Source organism: Scyliorhinus torazame, chromosome 11 (genome assembly GCF_047496885.1).
Source record: "Scyliorhinus torazame isolate Kashiwa2021f chromosome 11, sScyTor2.1, whole genome shotgun sequence".
NCBI lineage: Eukaryota > Metazoa > Chordata > Chondrichthyes > Carcharhiniformes > Scyliorhinidae > Scyliorhinus > Scyliorhinus torazame.
This window is the reverse complement of record NC_092717.1, coordinates 48773859-48793702: the sequence shown is the minus strand read 5'-3', so window position 1 is coordinate 48793702 and position 19844 is coordinate 48773859. Positions and strand designations below refer to the sequence as shown.

The 19844-nt window shown below is 43.8% G+C and overlaps 1 protein-coding gene across 4 annotated transcripts in view; it reads left to right on the top strand.

Moving 5' to 3' along the window:
• The window catches only part of vps41 (VPS41 subunit of HOPS complex), a 267921-nt gene that overhangs the window by 119187 nt on the left and 128890 nt on the right, over positions 1-19844 (top strand). For all 4 annotated transcript variants that reach the window (XM_072467229.1, XM_072467227.1, XM_072467228.1 and 1 more), the window contains exon 7: positions 11095-11160. In XM_072467229.1, the coding sequence (XP_072323330.1) occupies positions 11095-11160 (66 nt within the window). The remainder of the gene's footprint in view (positions 1-11094; positions 11161-19844) is intronic.

Here is a 19844-nt window from a genome sequence, read left to right as displayed (position 1 = left end):
TACTCCCCTGTTAAGTTTTTTAAGTTTTGTCAGACATGCTCTACCAAATAGAGGAAGAAAATTTCCATGGACAATGGAAGAGGCAATTCCGCCATCTGCACATTGACTTATACTTTCACCATAATGCATCCTTTCAATGGTACAATCTCTTCTTTGTACTTACTCAAGATCACATTTAACGGTAAGGCAGATGCTTCTGCTTTTTGATTATAAATTGTCTCTGGTATCAATGATACAGCCAGTATCCACTTTCCTTTTTATTTGATGACCATTAAGTTTTGGATAGGCCCAAAAATGTTGTTGATCGCCCCACACCAACAAGACATCTGATTTTGGCTCCTGCAGTTGCTTAGGTATGTTAACTTCTGAGTGGTCTTGGACTTTGTCTACTAATTTGAAGACATGACTAATCTGTTTAGATGTGTTTTTCTTTTGCAAACCCTTGGTGTTGCAGTTTTCTGAGCCCAGCATGTATTGGCAATATGGCCCTTTTTGCCACAATATATGCATTTAATTTCTCTACTCCAGCATTTTCCTGCTGAGTGTCCAACCTGTGTACATCGGCCTTGCTTCTTGTGGTATCCATTTTGTGGACCTTCACTCCAGCCGCTATCTGTGAAACTTCCTTCATTGCTAGATCCATAGATGTGGCAAGTTCCACAGCAGCTTTGAGAGTTAAATCACTTACAGTAAGCAGCTTCCCCTGAATCGCTTCACTACGAAGTCAACAAACAAGCCCATCACGAGGGGTATCATCCAATTGTTGCATCAAACTTGCAGTATTTTGCTAACCTTCTTAAAGTCGCTTCGAATTGTAAAATGCTCTCACCTTGATGACTGCAATGGAAACAAAACCTTTCTGCAATTAACAGAGGTCTATGTGAAAAATGCCCTTCTAAAATCTTTGTTATTTTGATATAGGACTCCTATCCCAATTTTGCTGGATGTACTAAATTTGGTAGGAGCCTGAAGGTTTTATGCCTTACATGAAAAATTGCGACTTTTAGGTCCTCTAGTGTTTGATTCACTAAGAGATATAATTGGAATCTTTCCTCAATGAATTCCAAATCTCTTGGTCTTCATCAATTCATCCATGGCGCCCATTCTTCCCGCCATTTTGGATCCCGGCCCCTAGGATCCATACTTCTATATTTCAACTAACTTCCTCCCTATTGCACAAATGATGTACGCTGCAGCTGAGAATTTTTTTCCTTTCGGCTTTTTTGTGGTTTCATCGCGCCCCCCCCCCCCCCCCCCCCCCCCCCAGGATAGTAGCGTGTAGATTTGGAAGACTTCTGAATCCCCGTTCCCACAGCCCATTTAGTTTCACTGCATATGCAGTCTCTGCAACCCAGACTCTAACCCTTCAATGGCAAGGAAGTTTTTGAACTGTCATTGTTCTTTACTCATGGTTGTAGTTGATTTTTTTTGTGTGTGAGTGACTGGGTTGGTGCCGGCATACAGGCAGTTCGCTGCGGTCCCGCCGGTGGGTCCACCTCATGAATGCTCATCAAAGTAGCACCTCGCTGAAACCATGTGCCGCCTTACAATCTTGCGTCATGCCAGGGGGAAGTCAGATCGATCTGAATCCCGTTTGAAAAAGGGTGGCGTGCACAGTCCTGATTTCACTTCGCTCGCGACTTGAAGGTGAGTGGAAAAGCCGAGCGGCCACCATGCTGCGCCAACCCCGTTGCGATGCCTGTGGAATGTCACATGCTGTGAATATAGGGTTAGTCTGCTCCTGCTGGCTGCCTCTGTGGTCACAAGGGCATTACTATGCAGCGGTACTCATAGAACATAGAACAATACAGCGCAGTACAGGCCCTTCGGCCCACTGCTGGGCTCAGCATTCAGACGGAGGCAAGTATTGCGATCAGAGTGGGTTGTAGGGTTGGTCTGCTCCAAGTGGGTACTGCTGTTGTCCTGAAATACACAACTGTGCAGTGGAACTCAGACCGAGCTCAATATTCGGAGGCCAATTTATGACCAAGGTTGGGGGCTAAGGATTGAATGCACATTGGGAGTAAAGATGCAGGAAGGCTTTGCAATTGAATGTGGGGGAAGGGTGGAAGCATAGGGGCACAAAGGCTTTACAAGGGTCTGCAAGAGGGTGGGCAGGCAGAGGGGGAGACCAAGGGATGGGAAGCTGGAGCCCGAAAAGGGAGATGGCAAGGCTGACAAACAAGGGGGTGACTGGGACACCACATGTATGAATGGGAGGGGGGTGCACGCACACTCTGGAATAGGGAAGGAGCGGGTGGGTATATTAGTGTGGCACAAGAGGGATGGGTTGCTCAGAGACTCGAGTGTAGAAGGGGGGTGCAAATGGAGAAAGTGTAGTCTTCAGTCATGAGGGCAATAGAGAACTCGTTGAAAGTCAAAATTCTAGGCCTTGGGCTGGCAGGTCAGAGTCAGAGAGTAGAGATAAACCTTGGGATTATTAGAATCATAGAATCATATTGTCAGGAATCAGAGTAGACTCTGTGTGTCCCTCAGAGAGTAAGAGAGTTGAAACAGTCATGGGTTGCAGTCATGGCTGGCAGGAAAACTGGCGCAAAATGGCCACTGATTCCCCGTTTTGCTGGGGGCTAGCAGGACGGCAGCATTGAGCACCCGGCTCTAGCTGCCAATACGCCCTGGAGTATTGCATGTCGGTGGCCGCGCATGCACATGACGGTGGTCCGCAGCGACCACGCCGTGCTTAAGGGCGGAGGTTGCTCGCGGACCTGGCCCATGAAAAAGTCCCGTGCCACAGACCACCCCCCCCACTGTGCCCCCAGCCCTGAACAATGTCCCCCTGCCCGTGGTAAGACCCTCCCCCGACTGTGGCGGCGCTAACTGAGTCCGCAGCCGCCACGCAGAGTTCCCGACGGATGAGACCCATGCCGAGGGGAACTCAGCCGGTCGGGGGGGGAGCATTGGGGGGCAGGCCTCAGGCAATGCCCTGTCGATACGTGGCACAGCGTACTCTGGGAGTATGTTGCTTTGGAGGGGGCAGAGCATCGTGAAAGCTGCCCCGCCTCCGATTCTGTCATAAACTTGGATTCTCCGGCCAGTCGCCAAACGCAATTTTTGCGTCGGTGACTGGAGAATCCAGCACACTGTCCCCAATTATCTACTCCCCAGAAATCATAAACCATTAGGCCTTTCCTTGTAAACATAAGCATGGCTTGAAAGAATTATGATGTCATACTTAGGACGTCCTAATTGCACTGTCTGCAGCCACAATGTCTATCTTTTAAACCAGGTTCCAATTGGAGCAAAGTGAAGCCAAGTGGAGATAGCCCCATTTCACCTGTCCCTTGATGCCATTCTGATTCAATAAAAGGAATTTCCAACTTATCACATCGAGAGCTCGCTCAGCATTCACACTGCATCCTCTAATGTCATGGTTTACCCAGGACATGATCTCTAAGAAGGTCAACGGTGCCCCCTGTATTTACATGCTCTGGGAAGTGAAAGTCCACTCAACAGTGATAATGCTGCCGCTAATCCCTCAAGGCTGCTGAGTGGCATCTCACAATGGTGAACCGTGAGGGGAAAGGTTTCAAGTGCTTTAATCGTACACTTCCAATAGAGATTTTAACACACACAATCATTGAATTCCTACCGTTCAGAAGGAGGCCATTCACCTCATCCTCCCTGTGTGGGAGATCGAGGGCTCCTTCTTGACTCTGAGGAGAAGGGGCACCTGGACGAAGATCTGGACCTGGAAGATGTTTCTATAAATGTAGCACTTTGGCGAAGGGGATCAAAGGATATGGGGGAAAGCGGGATTAGGCTATTGAGTTGGATGATCAGCTATGATCATGATGAATGGCGGAGCGAGCTTGAAGGGCCAAATGGCCTCTTCTTGCTCCTATTTTTTCTATGTTTCAATGTTTCTAAGATGCTTCCTCCTACTCGTGCCTATGTATTGATGGCACCCATCAGTGTGTGTGGCCATGGAGTCCAGGGCCAAGTACACATCTGGCAAAACCTCCTGGACGAAGGTCTCCATGGCGGTTTCCAACCTTCCCACGGTGACTTCGAGGCACGCTCACATCAGAACCACAAATCAGACCAAGCAGAAATGGACTTATCCATCCTTCTCTGATCTGCCAAATCTCTGCCTGATATTCCGCCGCTTTTTTTTTTTTTGCATCTCCAGCATTGACTTGTCGGACTCTCTCAGATGCTCATCATCTGACTCGGAACTGAATGAGAAGCTGGTCACTAGCCACCCTTCGAGTTCCAGAGAAATGTGCTGTCTCTGTCTCCGAGTGCTGTGGGGACATGTCAGTAGGTGATCTCCAGTAGGTGAGTCCGAATCTAACCTGAAACTTTGCCCAATGGTGGTTTGTGTCTCTGCGCTGTTGGAGGGCAGGGATGAGTGCAATAACGAATCTTCCTCAACTTCGTCATTTGAACTGGCCTGAGGGCTAGAACTTGTATTGGCCAGCCTTTTTGGCCTCACTCTGCAGGTGCTTTTGGGCCTCACTCTACAGGTGCATATAAGAAAGAGAAGAGAGTGCTAGTTCCTGAGAATGCAGATTACAAGACTGCATGTCACCCACTGTGATTGTCAGAATGTGATAAACTGAAGGCGAAGTTGCCGAGACAATACAATCTCCCCTTCCAGGAGTGATCCTTGTCCTCCTCCTCAGCGATCTTGGTAGTATCATCTTTATATTCTGTGATGGGTACAATAGCAGCAGCCCCTCTTCCGGTCTCGGATCAATCCTGCCTGTTGTGGGCAGGCTTGTCCTTGATGAAGGCAAAAGAAAGGCATATGATGAGTCGGGATTGAGCTGCGGCTGGGCTACATGCATGTCCGCTGTGAGTGTTGAGCCTTCCCCAGAAGGGCTGAGGATATAGTGTGTGCCGAATGATTGATGATATTGTGGTGATATGAAACTTTCCATGAGTAAATCAGTGGTGATATGTGTTCCTCGCTAATGGTTGTGTGAAAGGTTTCCTTTGAGTACATGATGCCATCTTGAGCTCTTCATATTAGAGAGAATTGAAGGATGATTTGACCCTTGTGGAGTGGATGCGATTATCCTTCTTGCACTGGATGGCGTTGTGGATATGATGGCCAGCCATGCTGACATCCTGTGCGCTGGCCTCCCAAACCAGAGATGAGTTTGGTGTGCTTTTTAGAACTGTCCATGGGACCCACAGTCCTTATCGAGGCCTGGGGGGGGGCATTGTGGGGGAAGAAAGATGCAGCCGTCTTTTAATTCGCTGACATATCTATGCGTGTCATGGAGACAAGCGAGCTGGAGAGAGTGAGATGCGTGTACTTGGGTGGCGTTTGAACATGACGCCCAGAATTTTGACCTTACCAGATAATAGTGGGGTGGAAAAATCAGCTCCTGACTCGCTATGTGACTTGGAGATACTCCCCTATGCATAATTAACCAGCTTCGAAGCGTGGAATCGGGTACGACTTTCCACCATTCCAAGAAGCAGAATACGCACTGCGGAACCTGCCTGCCATCACATTTAGTTTTGAAAAAGGAAAATTCCACCCAAGAAGTCCAATTTGATTTAAACCATGTGCAGGAAATGCGCTACAGATTGGGAAGACTGATGAAATTGAAGGAGAGATAAGGTAAAACAAATGTAAATCTTCAACGCTCGTTAACGGAGGAATGTGTCTGCAAGCTTGTATAATTAAACCTTCAGGACCAGAGACGTTTGGCCGCATTTATCAATGATCATACCATTAAGAATTCAGATCCTCCTAAATGACCAAACTTCGAAACGAAGTGTGGCAGCAGGTGGGTTCTGCAGCATATATTGTGCTGCTGGTTGCAGCCCTATGCAAGCACGGCAGATAATTATGTTGTATACCAGTTCAACTAGTCTAAGAATACTTGATACTTTCCCTCATTTCCTAGTCCTTTGAATTTTTCATTTGTATTTGGTCCAAGGGCCTTGTCTATCGAGTCTGACAAATTCACTCATTTGTAAGGTTTATTCCTTACAGCTCTCACTATTAAATTGGATCACTCTCAAAACAGTCTACGCTTCAAGTAAAATAAATGCCATTCCTTCAGTCCTTATCGCTCTTGGACTAAAATTAAAATGGTCTTAGCGACTCTTCTCTGCTACTGCCCATGTCATCTTTATGTTTTGTGAGCATATTTATGCAGTATGAGCATGGTGGACATTCCCTGGAATGGTATCAGGCAAGGGTCACATGCCAAAAAATCAAAGTCATTTTAGAAATTGGGATAGGAGAAATCACATGTTTCTGTGAAAGAGTGAACTGGATGTGCATTATCAATTCTTCTCTTGGTTTTTCAAAAAGAACTTCCATGGATCAGCACCGACAGCATCCATATTTTTGGTTAATTGCTCCATTTCTGTCTAACTTGGTCAGTTCATTCTCTCTCCTCGACAGAGGGACAATCTTGCACAATTCCACAGGGAACATGCAATCTTACTAATAGTGAATGCAAGTTGAAGAATTGGGACTATGAACTCTATCTCTGACCTGTGCTTGCACCTAGAGTGGCTCTATACAGGTTGGGAGCCTTGTAAAATGAACCCTTTAATCTTTTGGTGAAATGATACCAAATTGGAAATTGTGATCTTCCCCACCATTGACACCATTCCATATCATGGTGGGAGTTTTCCATTTCACTTCAAGGTGCTTGACTGCATTCTGAATTTTCTTGGCAATTGCAAAATCTGCATTTGATTCACAGCTATTTCAGCATGAAGATTTATCTCTGTCTTGCTATGCTCCTTTTGACGTAATTGATGGTTTTATCAATATTTTCAGAGGCTTCCTGCTGAATTTTACTAAAGTTAAACATTTCAACCACAGATGGCAATTTCTGCTGTGGGAGTTTTTAAAAATTCATTTACGGGTCATGGGTGTCACTGGTTAGGCCAGTATTTATTCCCCATCCCTCGTTGCCCTTCAGAAGGCGGTGGTGAGCTGCCTTCCTGAACCTCTGCAGTCCCGGAGGTGTAGCTACACCCACTGTGCTGTTAGGGAGGAGTTGCAGCATTTTAACCCAGTGACAGTGAAGGAACTCCGATATATCTCCCAAGTCTGGGTGGTGAGTGACTAGGAGGGAAACCTCCAGGAGGTGGAGTTCCCAGGTATCTGCTGCTCTTGTCCTTCCAGATGGTAGTGGTCGTGGGTTTGGAAGGTGCTGCCTGAGGAACATTGGCGAGTTCCTGCAGTGCGTCTGGTAGATGGTACTCACTGATGCTACTGTTCGTCAATAGTGGAGGGATTTGAATATTTGTGGAAGGGGTAGCAATCAGTTGGTGACCTCAGAATCTCCGAATTACTATTCGAACCAAAGTTAGCAAAGGGACAGGGTTCTTTCCATCATTTGCCTTCTTTAAAAGAAAAAAAATTTAAGTGCTACCAAGAGTATGGTTTACTACATCTTTGTTTTTGTTTTGAATTATGCTCTTAAATGGTGACCTGGTTTGTGGGGGGGGGCGCAGGTGAGGGGGGGGGGGGGGCACGGCGGCTTTGCGGACTTGCTCAACCTAACGGAGAAGAAGAGCTCTGTGAAGTTTGTAAAAATGACCATATGGTTCCCTCCCCCTATTCAGCTCAATGAGACAGAAGGAACTTTCATTTTATACAACCTGACCCTTCGCAGGACACTAACTGGTCATGCACATCTGAAACATGGCAACCGATTTGCATGCAGCAATGTCCAAAGAAAAGCAGAGAAATAAATGAAATTGTTATTTTTTTTAAATTATGTTGGTTGAGAGGATTTTTTCCCCAGAACACCGCAGAACAGCCCTGCTGCTCTTTGAATTGTACTTCGGAAGCTTTTACATTGACTTTGAGGGCAGATGGAGCTTCAGTTTGGTAACTAAGCTGAAAGACTGAACCTCCAACAGTGCAGCACACCCTAAGCAATCTCAACCTCAATTTTGTGTTCAAGTAAATTATTGAAGTGCAGGGAATGGGGAATCTTCCCCAATATCCTGGCCAGATATTCCCACAACCAACAGGACTAAAAATAGATAATCTGACCATTCTCTCCTTGCAATTTCTGGGACCTTTCAGTGACCAAATTGTTACTGACATTCCAACAGTAGTTACGCTTCAAAATAATAATTGGTTGTGGAATGCCCTGAGGTTGTAAAGGGAATTGAATACAATTTATTTATTTTAACAATAGTATCAAGTCCTACCAGGCCTGGTATATCATGAATTAGATGCAAATCAAGGCTGTAGTTGTGCTGGCCCAATGCTCTTGAAATCAATAGCTGCAGAATATGAAAAACAGCTGGTAAGGCTCATGTTATATTGGCATTTCGGATTTTTGTGAATCATCTATTGTTACCATATATGCTTCTATCTGGACCAAGAGTCTATAAAACGTAGAAGCATAAATAGGCCTTTCAGCCCTTCGAGTCCGCTCTGCCAATTATTGAGATCATCCCACCTTATTCCCATAACCCTTGATTCCCTGATTGATTAGAAATCTGTCTCTCTCAGCTTTGAATATATTTAATGACCCAGCCTCCACAGCCCTCTGCAGTTAAAAGGTTAGCTCAGTTGGCTGGATGGCTGGTTTGTGATGCGGAGCAACGCCAACAGTGTGGGTTCCTTTCCTGTACTGGCTGAGGCTATTCATGAAGGTCCCACCTTCTCTACCTCACCCTTTGCTTGAGGTGTGGTGAGATTTAGGCTAAATCACCACCAGTCTGCTCTCAAAAGGAGACGGCAGTCAATTGCCCTCGGGGACTACAGCGACTTTAATTTCTATGGGTGGCACGATTGCACAGTGGTTAGCACTGTTGCCTTAGCACCAGAAACCTAGGCTCAATTCCGCCCTTGGATGACTGTTGGGAGTTTGCACGTTGTCGACGTGTCTGCGTGGGTTTCTTCCGGATGTTCTGGTTTCTTCCCACAGTCCAAAGATGTGCAGGTTAGATGGATTGGCCATGCTAAATTGCCCCTAAGTGTCCCAAGATGTCCAGGTTAGGTTGCAGGAATGAGGCGGGGGAGTGGGCCTGGGTAAGTGCTCTTTTGGATAGTCGGTGCAGACTTGATTTGGCGAATTACCTCCTTCTGCACTGTAGGGATTCTATAATAACCTTTATTAGTGTCACGAGTAGGCTTACATTGACACTGCAATGAAGTTACTGTGAAAATCCCCTAGTCGCCACACTCCAGCACCTGTTCGGGTACACCGAGGGAGAATTCAGAATGTCCAATTTACCTAACAAGCACGTCTTTCGGGCCTTGTGGGAGGAAACCGGAGCACCCGGAGGAAACCCACTCATGCACAGGGAGAGCGTGCAGATTCCGCACACTGACCCAAGCCAGGAATCGAACCCGGGTCCTTGGCGCTGTGAAGCAACGGTGCTAACCACTGTGCTACTGTACCACCTCGAATTATAGAATTCTATGATTCTATGGAAAAATTCTGCAGACTCATTACCCTTAGAAAATTAATTTTTCCTCATCTCTGTATCAAGTGGGGAGCCCTTACTCTGAGGTTATGCCCTCTAGTCCTAGACTCTCACAAAGGGAAACAGCCTCTCAGCATCTACACTGTGAAGCCCCCTGAAAATCAATAAGGTCACTTCTCATTCTTCTGAACTAAAATGTGTACAACCTATTCAACTCTCCTCATCAGAAAATCCCTCCATACCCAGAACCAACTGTCTCTGGATTTCTTCCATTGCCATTGTATCTTCTTTTGGGTAATGGGGCCAAAACTATTCACAATATTCCAGGGGTGGTCTAACTAGTGTCTTGTATAGTTTTAGCAAGATTGTGGTTAGCACAGCTACCACGGCGTTGGTGACCCAGGTTCGATCCTGGCCTTGCTGCTGCAAAGGCATTGTGACAATACTTTACTCCATTCAGCCCTCTTAAACACAAATTGATTAACTAATCATTATTACTTGTAATGGCTTGGCTTTTAAAACGGGGATAGGTCGAGTGTGATGGATAAGTGCTCTTACTAAAATGTTCTGTTGAGTTTCTTCACATTTTTCACATTCATTCTTACTTTTCTGATGCCACATACAGTAAGCAACATCTGCAAACCAGCTAAACTGAAATGCCACACTTATTTCCTGCCTTCCTTGGCAAAGTACATGCGGATCAATGGCATTGAAGTTGGAATCTCCCTGTGTCGGGAATTTCGTGAAAGAAGCCCACATTCTACCATTCATTGCTGTACCCCTGAGGCTAGGAAGAGTTTTATCGATTTTCAATCTTGTGAAAAGCTGAAAATCTGTTGAAGCAGAACTAATTTGTAACTACTGTGTAGTAACAGAAAACGGTTGTACATCGGTGATTAATTTGAGAAAATTCTGTAAACATCAGTTCTTGTGCTCATATACATATCTCATGCAGCAGTAGTTGGTCACATATGTAAATTAAGAGTGTTTCACTATGTGCCTGCTTGATGCATGGACTCAGAAGCGATTCCTGTCTACCATGGCAGCATATTCATTGCCAGAAAATGTGATAGCTGAGGGAAGTGTGTAATGCTTCTTATTACTTATAAATGACATAAACCTTGTCACTCTGTATTGTGCTTCACAAATGAACCATCAAGTGACATTTGCATTTTTAGTGTTTTTCTTAACCAGCCCCCATTCAAAATTTGTTGTGCAGGGGAAAAAAAAAAGGAAGGTTCACTTCGGGGAGTTAAAACCATGAACATTCTGTACACATGATAGGAGTTACAAGGATACATTGATTCTGCTGCTCCCAATTGGATGCAGTGAGGCAAGGTGGTATTTACTGATGTAATTGCAGTAAGTTAAGGAGAGATGTTTAGAGGATGCCATGGGAGGAATATAAGAAATACAAGACAAAGGAAATACTGGAAGGGGTAATCAAATGATTGCAGACAATTGTTGTCAAGCTAAGGTTGAGCCATTCCTTGCAGATCTGAACTCCTTACCCAAAAGCACTCTGGGCTCACCTTCATCACATGGACTCTGGTGGCCCAAGAAGATGGCCCACCAACAATTTCTCCAGGTAGCTAGGAACAGGAAAGACATCTTGGTCTTGCCAGTGCACCCAGATCCCAAGAAAGAACCACAAAAATGCTATTGGCCATTCTCAATTTGATTTTGTTATTTTTATTTTAGATAGTGGCTCTTCATCCACAGTTTGGCAGATCCAGCAGTAAGCAGTTCATCACAGGAGGAAACAAGGTAAGCGTGTTGATCTAGCTCTCTGGATGCTGCAAGTTGTGCCAGGGTAGCTGAAAATCAGAACTGTAATTTCTTTGTTCACTTAATTTAGCAAACATTTTAAAGTGCATTTGTTGTTGGTTACTACACAATAGCAACAAATGTCATTTATACGGTGCTCATTACCTAAAAACAGTTTTGCATGAATCAGCAGATAAAATATCAAAGTGTGTACTGTTGCTGTTCCTTCTGCTTAGTTGGACTTTTCTCAAAGGAAGGACATTCGTACAATTAGTGATTCTTCCTTTAGTCGGCCAGGAATGAACCAACTGCAATTCGCTTTTTTATTGTGCATTTAATAGAAACAATTCCTCAGATGTTTAGGGTGTAAGGAAAGACGGACACTATGCCAAAGAAGGAAAGATTAGGAAAGTTGACGAAAAGCCTGGTCAAAGAATGCATTTTAAAGAGTGTATTTAAAGAGATGAGGGAGGTGGAGAGACTGAAAAGCTTGGAGGGAATAAGAGAGCGGAACCAACTTTGGTGGCTGAGTGCATGGTAATTAGATTGGACATGGCTGGACAAAGGAACTGAAAAGATGATAGAATCACAAGAATGGGAGGATTTGGGGCAGTGGGAGTTGGTTAGAAGGAGATTTCGGAAATCGGGAGATGTGAGTACATAAGATTTAAGCACAGAGATGAGGATTTTAAATTTGAGGCATTAGAGGGACCAGGAGCATATGTAGATCATGGATGATGGCAATATGGACAGGAGAGTTTCGACATGACAGGATACAGGCAGCAAGGTTTTAGAAGCACTGGGATTTGCAGTAATTGGAGAGCTGACAATATGTTTTGAGGTGGGAGCTGGAAAAACAATCAAAACGTTGTGGAGGACAGGTGAGCATTAAACCAGGGCATGCAGATGTAATTTTATCCCTATTTTAAGATCATATGTTGCCCACTTATTGATATACTTCAATTAAAGATTCTTACCTCTCAATTTATAACGGAACTGACAATAAACATTGGTGTACTTTCCTGCTAGCGGGGGACCCTGCAGCATCTCCAGTGGTGCCATGGTGTAAATACAATGTGACAGATTTATATAGGCAGTTTCCATTATAAGTATGGGCGTGGTCAGTTTCTTATTAGAAATTTATAAGTGTGCTTTTTTTAAATATAGAACAGTATATCAAAGAAGACATAGGAACATCCTCGGATGTATAAACCACTAACTGAACCAGATGTGAATCTTTATACAATGGGGGGTGGAGAGGAGATTTGTAGAAGTAAATACGTTTGATCTGTACCACAAGTAGCTGGTTGTTAAGCAAGGGGCTTTAGGGTACGAGTGGAATTAGCTCAAACAGGCTTTGGTTGGGTTGGGGGTTCGTCAGGTCACGGAGATAGGTGGGTCAGGTTTGGGGTTGTAGCCGGATTGGGTTAAGGTTAGCCGGGCCAGCTTGGATTTGTTGAGTTGGGGGGGGTAATCTGTAGTTCGGGTTAGTGAGTAGTCAGGTCGTCGGGGGGGTAGTTGGTTAAGGTTGGACGGTAGTCACCTGGTCAGAGGCTAGTTGGATCGGGGTGATTTTAACCAGGTGGCCAAGATTTGGTGAGGTCGGGGTTGGGGGGCTTTCATATAGTGATTATACTTCAAATTAAGGATTCAACTATTTTAAGAACTACCCAGAGAGACCAGAAAATATTTGACCCATCTTGCAAGGAAAAATTAATTTGATTGGTAATATTGCCTGAGATGTTGTGGTAGCTGTAATATCTATACCAGGTTTTCTTCCTCTTTAGTGTTAACTTCCTCCAAACGTACCTCACACATTCCACTGCCAAAAATTATTTTTGTTAATCCAAACATTGAGATGTGTTCTGTTCAGCTTCTTGAGCTCCATCCTATCAACATCAACTTGGGCCTGCATTCTGTGTCAGCCGTGGCTTAGTGGTAGCACTCTCACCTCTGAGTTCAAGTCCCACTCCAGTCCAGAGCTTGAGCCCAAAACTCCTATGTTAACACTCCAGTACAATACTGAAGGAGTGTGGTGTTGTTGGAGATGCTGACTCTGAGATGTGTTTATAATTATAAGGTTTATAAAATTGCTATGTTTTGGGATTGTATATTTAATTTAAGGTAAAATGAAGGGAGTCATGTGACCTGTTTTGACGTATGTCTGACGGCAAGTCTGGGTGATTTGATTGTTCGAGATTAGAGGGGACCCAGATTCTTTTTACCTGGGGAAAAGGCACAATGGTGTTAACATTTGGATACAATGGCAACACCTGTATGTTAATAATGGATAGACTGAGAGTCTCCAAAGTCCCAGGAATGTGTGGAGGATGTTGGGTTGTGGACAGTTATGCTCTAAACCACCCATTTACTTGCAAGGTAAGAGAGTTGGAATCTCAAGGCGTGCTCACTATTGTTTCTGTCTGGATAAAAGACCCATATGATTCATATTGGGCTTTGAAATGGGGAAGGGAACAAAGCCATTTTAATATTGGGTTACAGGCTTTCTTGAAATATCACACTGTCACAGGTGGTTTAGGCTTCTCGGGTCCAGGAGAGATGGAGGAGAGCAGTAAGAGGCTGAAGGGCTTTGTGGTTCAAGCATCCGAACCGTGGAAGCTCATGCTCAGATTGAAAAGTCATGAGTTAACATGAGGTTGGAAGATTCCCCTAGCTTGCAGTACAGGGCAAATTGCCAAGAATGCACTCGCCATTAAGGATAACTCTGGGGTGAGCAGTTACCAGTCTGGGAAAGAAAAAGAACAGAAGTAAACATTCAGAAGCTAAGAATTTTTGGACTGATTCTGGAAGAGTTGAATGTGGTGCATACGTGACAAAGTTTTAAAAGTTCTGTGCTATAGTTTTAAATATACATTGCCTACAACAGAGTGTTTAGTCAATAGTACTTTCAGTCTGTTACAGTAAAAGTCTTAAATGTGAAATCTTGTTGGGTCAGTCACCTATTCAACTGATAAACTGGACCTTCAAATATTTTTTCAAAGTTATCAATATTCATGGGAATTGTAATAGGTGAGATGTTAAACAGAGACTCCATCTGTCTGCTTGGGTGGATATAAGTGATCCTCTGGCACTATTATGAAAGAAGATCAGTGGAGTCATCCCCAATGTCTTGGCAATATTTATTCCTCAATCAACATCACAAGGAAAACACAACAACAACAATATAACAATCTGGTTACAAACAAGGGGCTGGTTTCGCACAGTGGGCTAAACATCTGGCTTGCAATGCAGAACAAGGCCAGCAGCGCGGGTTCAATTCCCGTACCGGCCTCTCCGAACAGGCGCCGGAATGTGGCGACTAGGGTCTTTTCAGAGTAACTTCATTGAAGCCTACTTGTAACAATACGTGATTTTTAAATTATTATTATTATCTTTATTATTGTCACAAATAGGCTTACATTAACACTGCAATGAAGTTGCTGTGAAAAGCCCCTAGTCGCCACATTCCGGTGCTTGTTTGGGTACGTAGAGGGAGAATTCAGAATGTCCAATTCACCTAACAAGCTCATCTCTTGGGACTTGTGGGAGGAAACCGGAGCACCTGGAGGAAACCCATGCAGTCACGGAGAGAACGTGCAAACTTCCCACAGATGGTGTCCCAAGCGGGAATCGAACCCTGGCGCTGTGAAGTAACAGTGCTAACCACTGTGCTACCGTGCTGCCCACTTAACTCTCCCACTCATTTATCCTTTCCACCTCTCTGAAATACCTTGGTACACTCATGCAATAGAAACACTGAATTAGCTGGGAGTTGAGGAAGCATCAGTATCGCCTTTGTGTTATGCAGGATCAATTGACAAGACTTTTCTCACAACCTAAAGTACTGGAAAACAAAATATTTCTACAGTTTTTCTGAATTGCAGGAGGGTATTTACTGGTAGTAGTTTAATGAAACCATACTTTATGTGAAGGCTGCAGGAACTGACAACATTACTTAATCTAATTTTGACATTTAGTTGACAACTACACCTTGCTTATTATTGATTGGCTCTGACCTGCTGTTCTTGCCAGCTTGCAAAACTGGCCAGTACATACCATATATGGTGTAACATTGTTTTTCTGTGACTTCTCTTATTTTTAATCATTTTTGTAGTTTGCCCTGTACGACAGACAAAGTAGGTGGAAGCAAAGCAACAATGCAGGCATGCTAATGCAGCTAGAGAACATGAGGTTCATGTATGTGTTTCTTCTGATAGGAGGTGTGAATCCTTTTAATACCCGAGACTTTGTTATATTTTGTCAACAGTTCGCCGAATGAATTGTTCAAGTTGATGTCCAATTCAGCTGAATCCACTAAAATATAATTAATGCAATCATATGGACAAACTTAACATGGTTTCAACATCCATTTCACACTTCAACACTCTTTGCTCGTGGTTCTTTTAATGGCAGCTTTGTCTACCAAAGCTAATGAGATTGACTGGAGAAGGTGCAATAATTCAGAGAAGGTTAAGGGAAAATTTAATAGAGGTGTTCAAAATTCTGAAAGATTTAGATAGAATAGATAGAAGCCATTTCCACTGGCAGGTGGGCCAGTAGCCTGAGGGCACAGATTTAGGATAATTCACACTCGGAACAGAGGAGAGGGAGAGATGTTTTTTTACACAGCGAGTTATGATGACCTGAAATGCACTGGCTGAAAAAGCAGTGAAAGCAGATTAAATAGTAACTTTCAAAAGGGAATTGGATCTATACTTCAAAGGAAAAAAAAATGTAAGGCTCTTGGGGAAAAGACAGGTAATTGAATAGCTCTTTGAAGTATCAGCACACGTACAAAAGCTGAATGACTTCCTTTTGTACTGTATTATTCTGCTACTTGTTCATAGTTTTAAATCAAAAATTCTATGCAATTTAGTTTTTCTATAAGAAGCAAATTTATTATCAATTAATTGTGATCTGATTGTAATTATCAGTCGGGTGGATACCCTATTTTAAATCTCACCAGTTCAACTTCCACTGACGGTGATTTATGTTTTAATTTTTTTATTTTTTCATTTCCCATTTTTCCTTTATAAATGTTTTTCAGGTTTAACAAAAGATCCATACCCAAAGCATCACTTTGCCTATTCTCTATCCAGTTTTTCAGTTTCTTCGCACAACGTTTAACACTGTTGCTTCACAGCGCCAGGGTCTCCAGTTTGATTCCCGGCTTGGGTCACTGTCTGTGCGGAGTCTGCACGTTCTCCCCGTGTCTGTCTGTGCGGAGTCTGCACGTTCTCCCAGTGTCTGCGTGGCTTTCCTATTGGGTGTCCAGTTTCCTCTCACAAGTCCCGAAAGTTGTGCTGTTAGGTGAATTGGGCATTCTGAATTCTCCATCAGTGTCCCCGAACAGGCGCCAAAATGTGGCAACTAGGGGATTTTCCTGGTAGCTTCATTGCAGTGTTGATGTATGTCTACTTGTGACAATGAAGGTTATTATTATTATTATTGTTTAACATTAAGTGATTTTAGGCAGAACTGATTGTTCATATTTAATAGAGGATAGGAAGTTGGCTTCGGTACAGCTACAGGAGTTTAGACTCAAGTGAAGGATAATTTCCTAACAATCCTGGTCAGTATATAGTTTTAAGGCTTATTTTTCTTTGCTTAATCATGGCTTTGAATGCTAGTTACACAGCACTGTCAACAAGTAATTTAGCTTGCATCTTAAACTAGCTCAGCGACCAGATTACTGTTACTCAGTGAGAGCTGGAACCAGAAGGACTGATTCTGGTTTGTTGTGCAATGGGGCACTGAGTGGGGGAAATTACCATGATAGAAATGTGCACAAGTGTTTGTTGGCAATGGACACTTGGGTTCACTCGGCAATGTGTCAATTCCTTGACCAAGCAAGAAATAGAATAAAATTAATTTAAGATGTTCTAGGCCGCAATAGTCAATAAAAGAAATAGAGAAAAATAAAACTGTAGCATGACATGCTGGTTATTGAAAATCAGACGAGCAGAAAATGAAGGCGAAAAAGGAAAGAAGACAAATGGGGAAGGTTGGAAATGAAATGAAGGCCATGTCAAAAGAAAGAAACTTCACCTATTATCTTGGCTCCATCTATTTATTGTCGAGAAACTAATCGGACTGCACTATCCAGGTTCCTGTGAATGGTAAAACCCTCAAGAGTATTGAAAGTCAGAGAGATCTAGGAGTACAGGTTCACAGGTCACTGAAAGGGGCAACACAGGTGGAGAAGGTAGTCAAGAAGGCATATGGCATGCTTGCCTTCATTGGCCGGGGCATTGAGTATAAGAATTGGCAAGTCATGTTGCAGCTGTATAGAACCTTAGTTAGGCCACGCTTGGAGTATAGTGTTCAATTCTGGTCGCCACACAGAAGGATGTGGAGGCTTTAGAGAGGGTGCAGAAGAGATTTACCAGGATGTTGCCTGGTATGGAGGGCATTAGCTATGAGGAGCGATTGAATAAACTCTGTTTGTTCTCACTGGAGCAACGGAGGTTGAGGGGCGACCTGATAGAGGTCTACAAAATTATGAGGGGCATAGACAGAGTGGATAGTCAGAGGCTTTTCCCCAGGGTAGAGGGGTCAATTACTAGGGGGCATAGGTTTAAGGTGCGAGGGGCAAGGTATAGAGTAGATGTACGAGGCAAGTTTTTTTACACAGAGGGTAGTGGGTGCCTGGAACTCGCTGCCGGAGGAGGTGGTGGAAGCTGGGACGATAGTGACATTTAAGAGGCATCGTGACAAATACATGAATTGGATGGGAATAGGGCGATACGGACCCAGGAAGTGTAGAAGATTGTAGTTTAGTCGGGCAGCGTGGTCGGCACGGGCTTGGAGGGCCGAAGGGCCTGATCCTGTGCTGTACTGTTCCTTGTTCTTTACACAGAGATGTTTTTCAAGTTATGTAATGCATTCTTTGTGGTAAGTGCTGGTTGAATGATGCCACTGTGTTAAAACAATTCTAAATGAAAACCTTCAGCTAATGGAAAGTTTGCCTTGTGCTTAAGTACATGAATAGGTGACCGGACGAAGCTTTTTGCCTTGCCCTCATCAGGGCACCTCACAACAAGGCTATTATGAAGGGAAAACAACAATTTGTACTGTATGAGAAGAGAGTTGGCAAGTGGACTCTGATTGATTGGTAGGGGCAAAGAGATAACTTCAATAAAAGCAGGAGAGGGCCAAAGGAAATGATGATGGGGCAAGAAAATAAATCAAACCTGGAACAGGTGTGCTACTATCGAAAAATGAACATAAGAGAAAAACTGAAATATCCAAGGTAAAAGAAACAGAATGGGGTGGGGGATATAGAGTTTATGATCTGACCTTGTTGAACTCAATGTTGAGTCTGGAAGACTGTAAAGTGCCTAATTGAAAGAGGAGGTGCTGTTCCTCACTTTGGCCTTCACTGGGACAGTAAGTACACTGTAAGACCAACCCTGTCATTCAGTCTCTCCTGTCTTCCACTCTATGACAGACTGTCCTTTTGTCCTTCTCCCACCCACCACTTGCTCATAACCTATGACGCCTCGAACCTTTCCCAGTTCTGGTGAAAGGTCATTGACCTGAAACTTTAACTCGTTTTCTCTTCACAGAGGCTGCCTGACCTGTTGAGTATTTCCAGCATTTTATTTTTATTTCAGATTTCCAACATCTGCGACATTCTGCGTTTCAATTGCCAGTAATTTATTTTGTTCATTTAGTGGTTGCTGAGCTCCCTTGTTGTTCACAGATTATTCTTGGAACATTGTGTTGCACACAATAGAACAATGGTGTCTGCCATTTTTAAATTTTATTTTTTAAACTTAGAGTATCCAATTATTTGTTTCCAATTAAGGGGCAATTTAGCATGGCCAATCCATCTACCTGCACATCCTTTGGGTTGTGGGGGTGAAACCCACGCAGACACGGGGAGAATGTTCAAACTCCACACGGTCAGTGACCCAGGGCCAGGATTCAAACCCGGGTCCTCAGCGCCGTAGGCAGCAATGCTAACCACTGTGCAACCGTGCTGCCCTCTAAATACTATTTTATATAAATTGTCTAATACAGTGGCATCTTTTCGGCGCACAGTGTACGTACTACTGACAAGAGTGCACAGCAGCGATTCGCCAGGGCTTCTTCAGGAGCACCTCCCTAACTGGTGACTTCCACCACCCAGAAGAACAGGCGCAGCAGGTACATCACCTTCAAGGTGCACAGCACTCACCAAGGCTCATTCAAAAGCACCTTCTAAATTTGCTACTGCTACCACCTGAAAAACCAGGGCAGCAGGCCCATGGGAACACCTCCATCTAAAAGTCCCCCTCCAAGCCAAGCACCATCTTGACTTGGAAATATATTGCTATTCCTTTACTTAGTCTCAGTTAAAATCCTGAACTTCCTCCCCAACACTCCTGAGGGTGTACCTTCGCCACTGAGAATGAATAAAAAAACTTCCTAACTAAAGAATGCATTATTATAAACTCCAGGAACATCACTCATTAAAGTTGGTAGAAGATTCTGGTAAGTACACATTGGTTGGTTTCTATACATTTTGCGATTCCTATAGAGACTGATGCTAATTAAAAAGAAATTCAAATTTCCAGTTAATAGCTGAAAAGAATGACGTGACAAGATTTTACTTTTTTTGAGGTTTTTAATGTAACAAATGACTGAAAACATTAACTAAACACTTTTTGGGGGAAACTTGTATTTTAAACTCCAGAAAG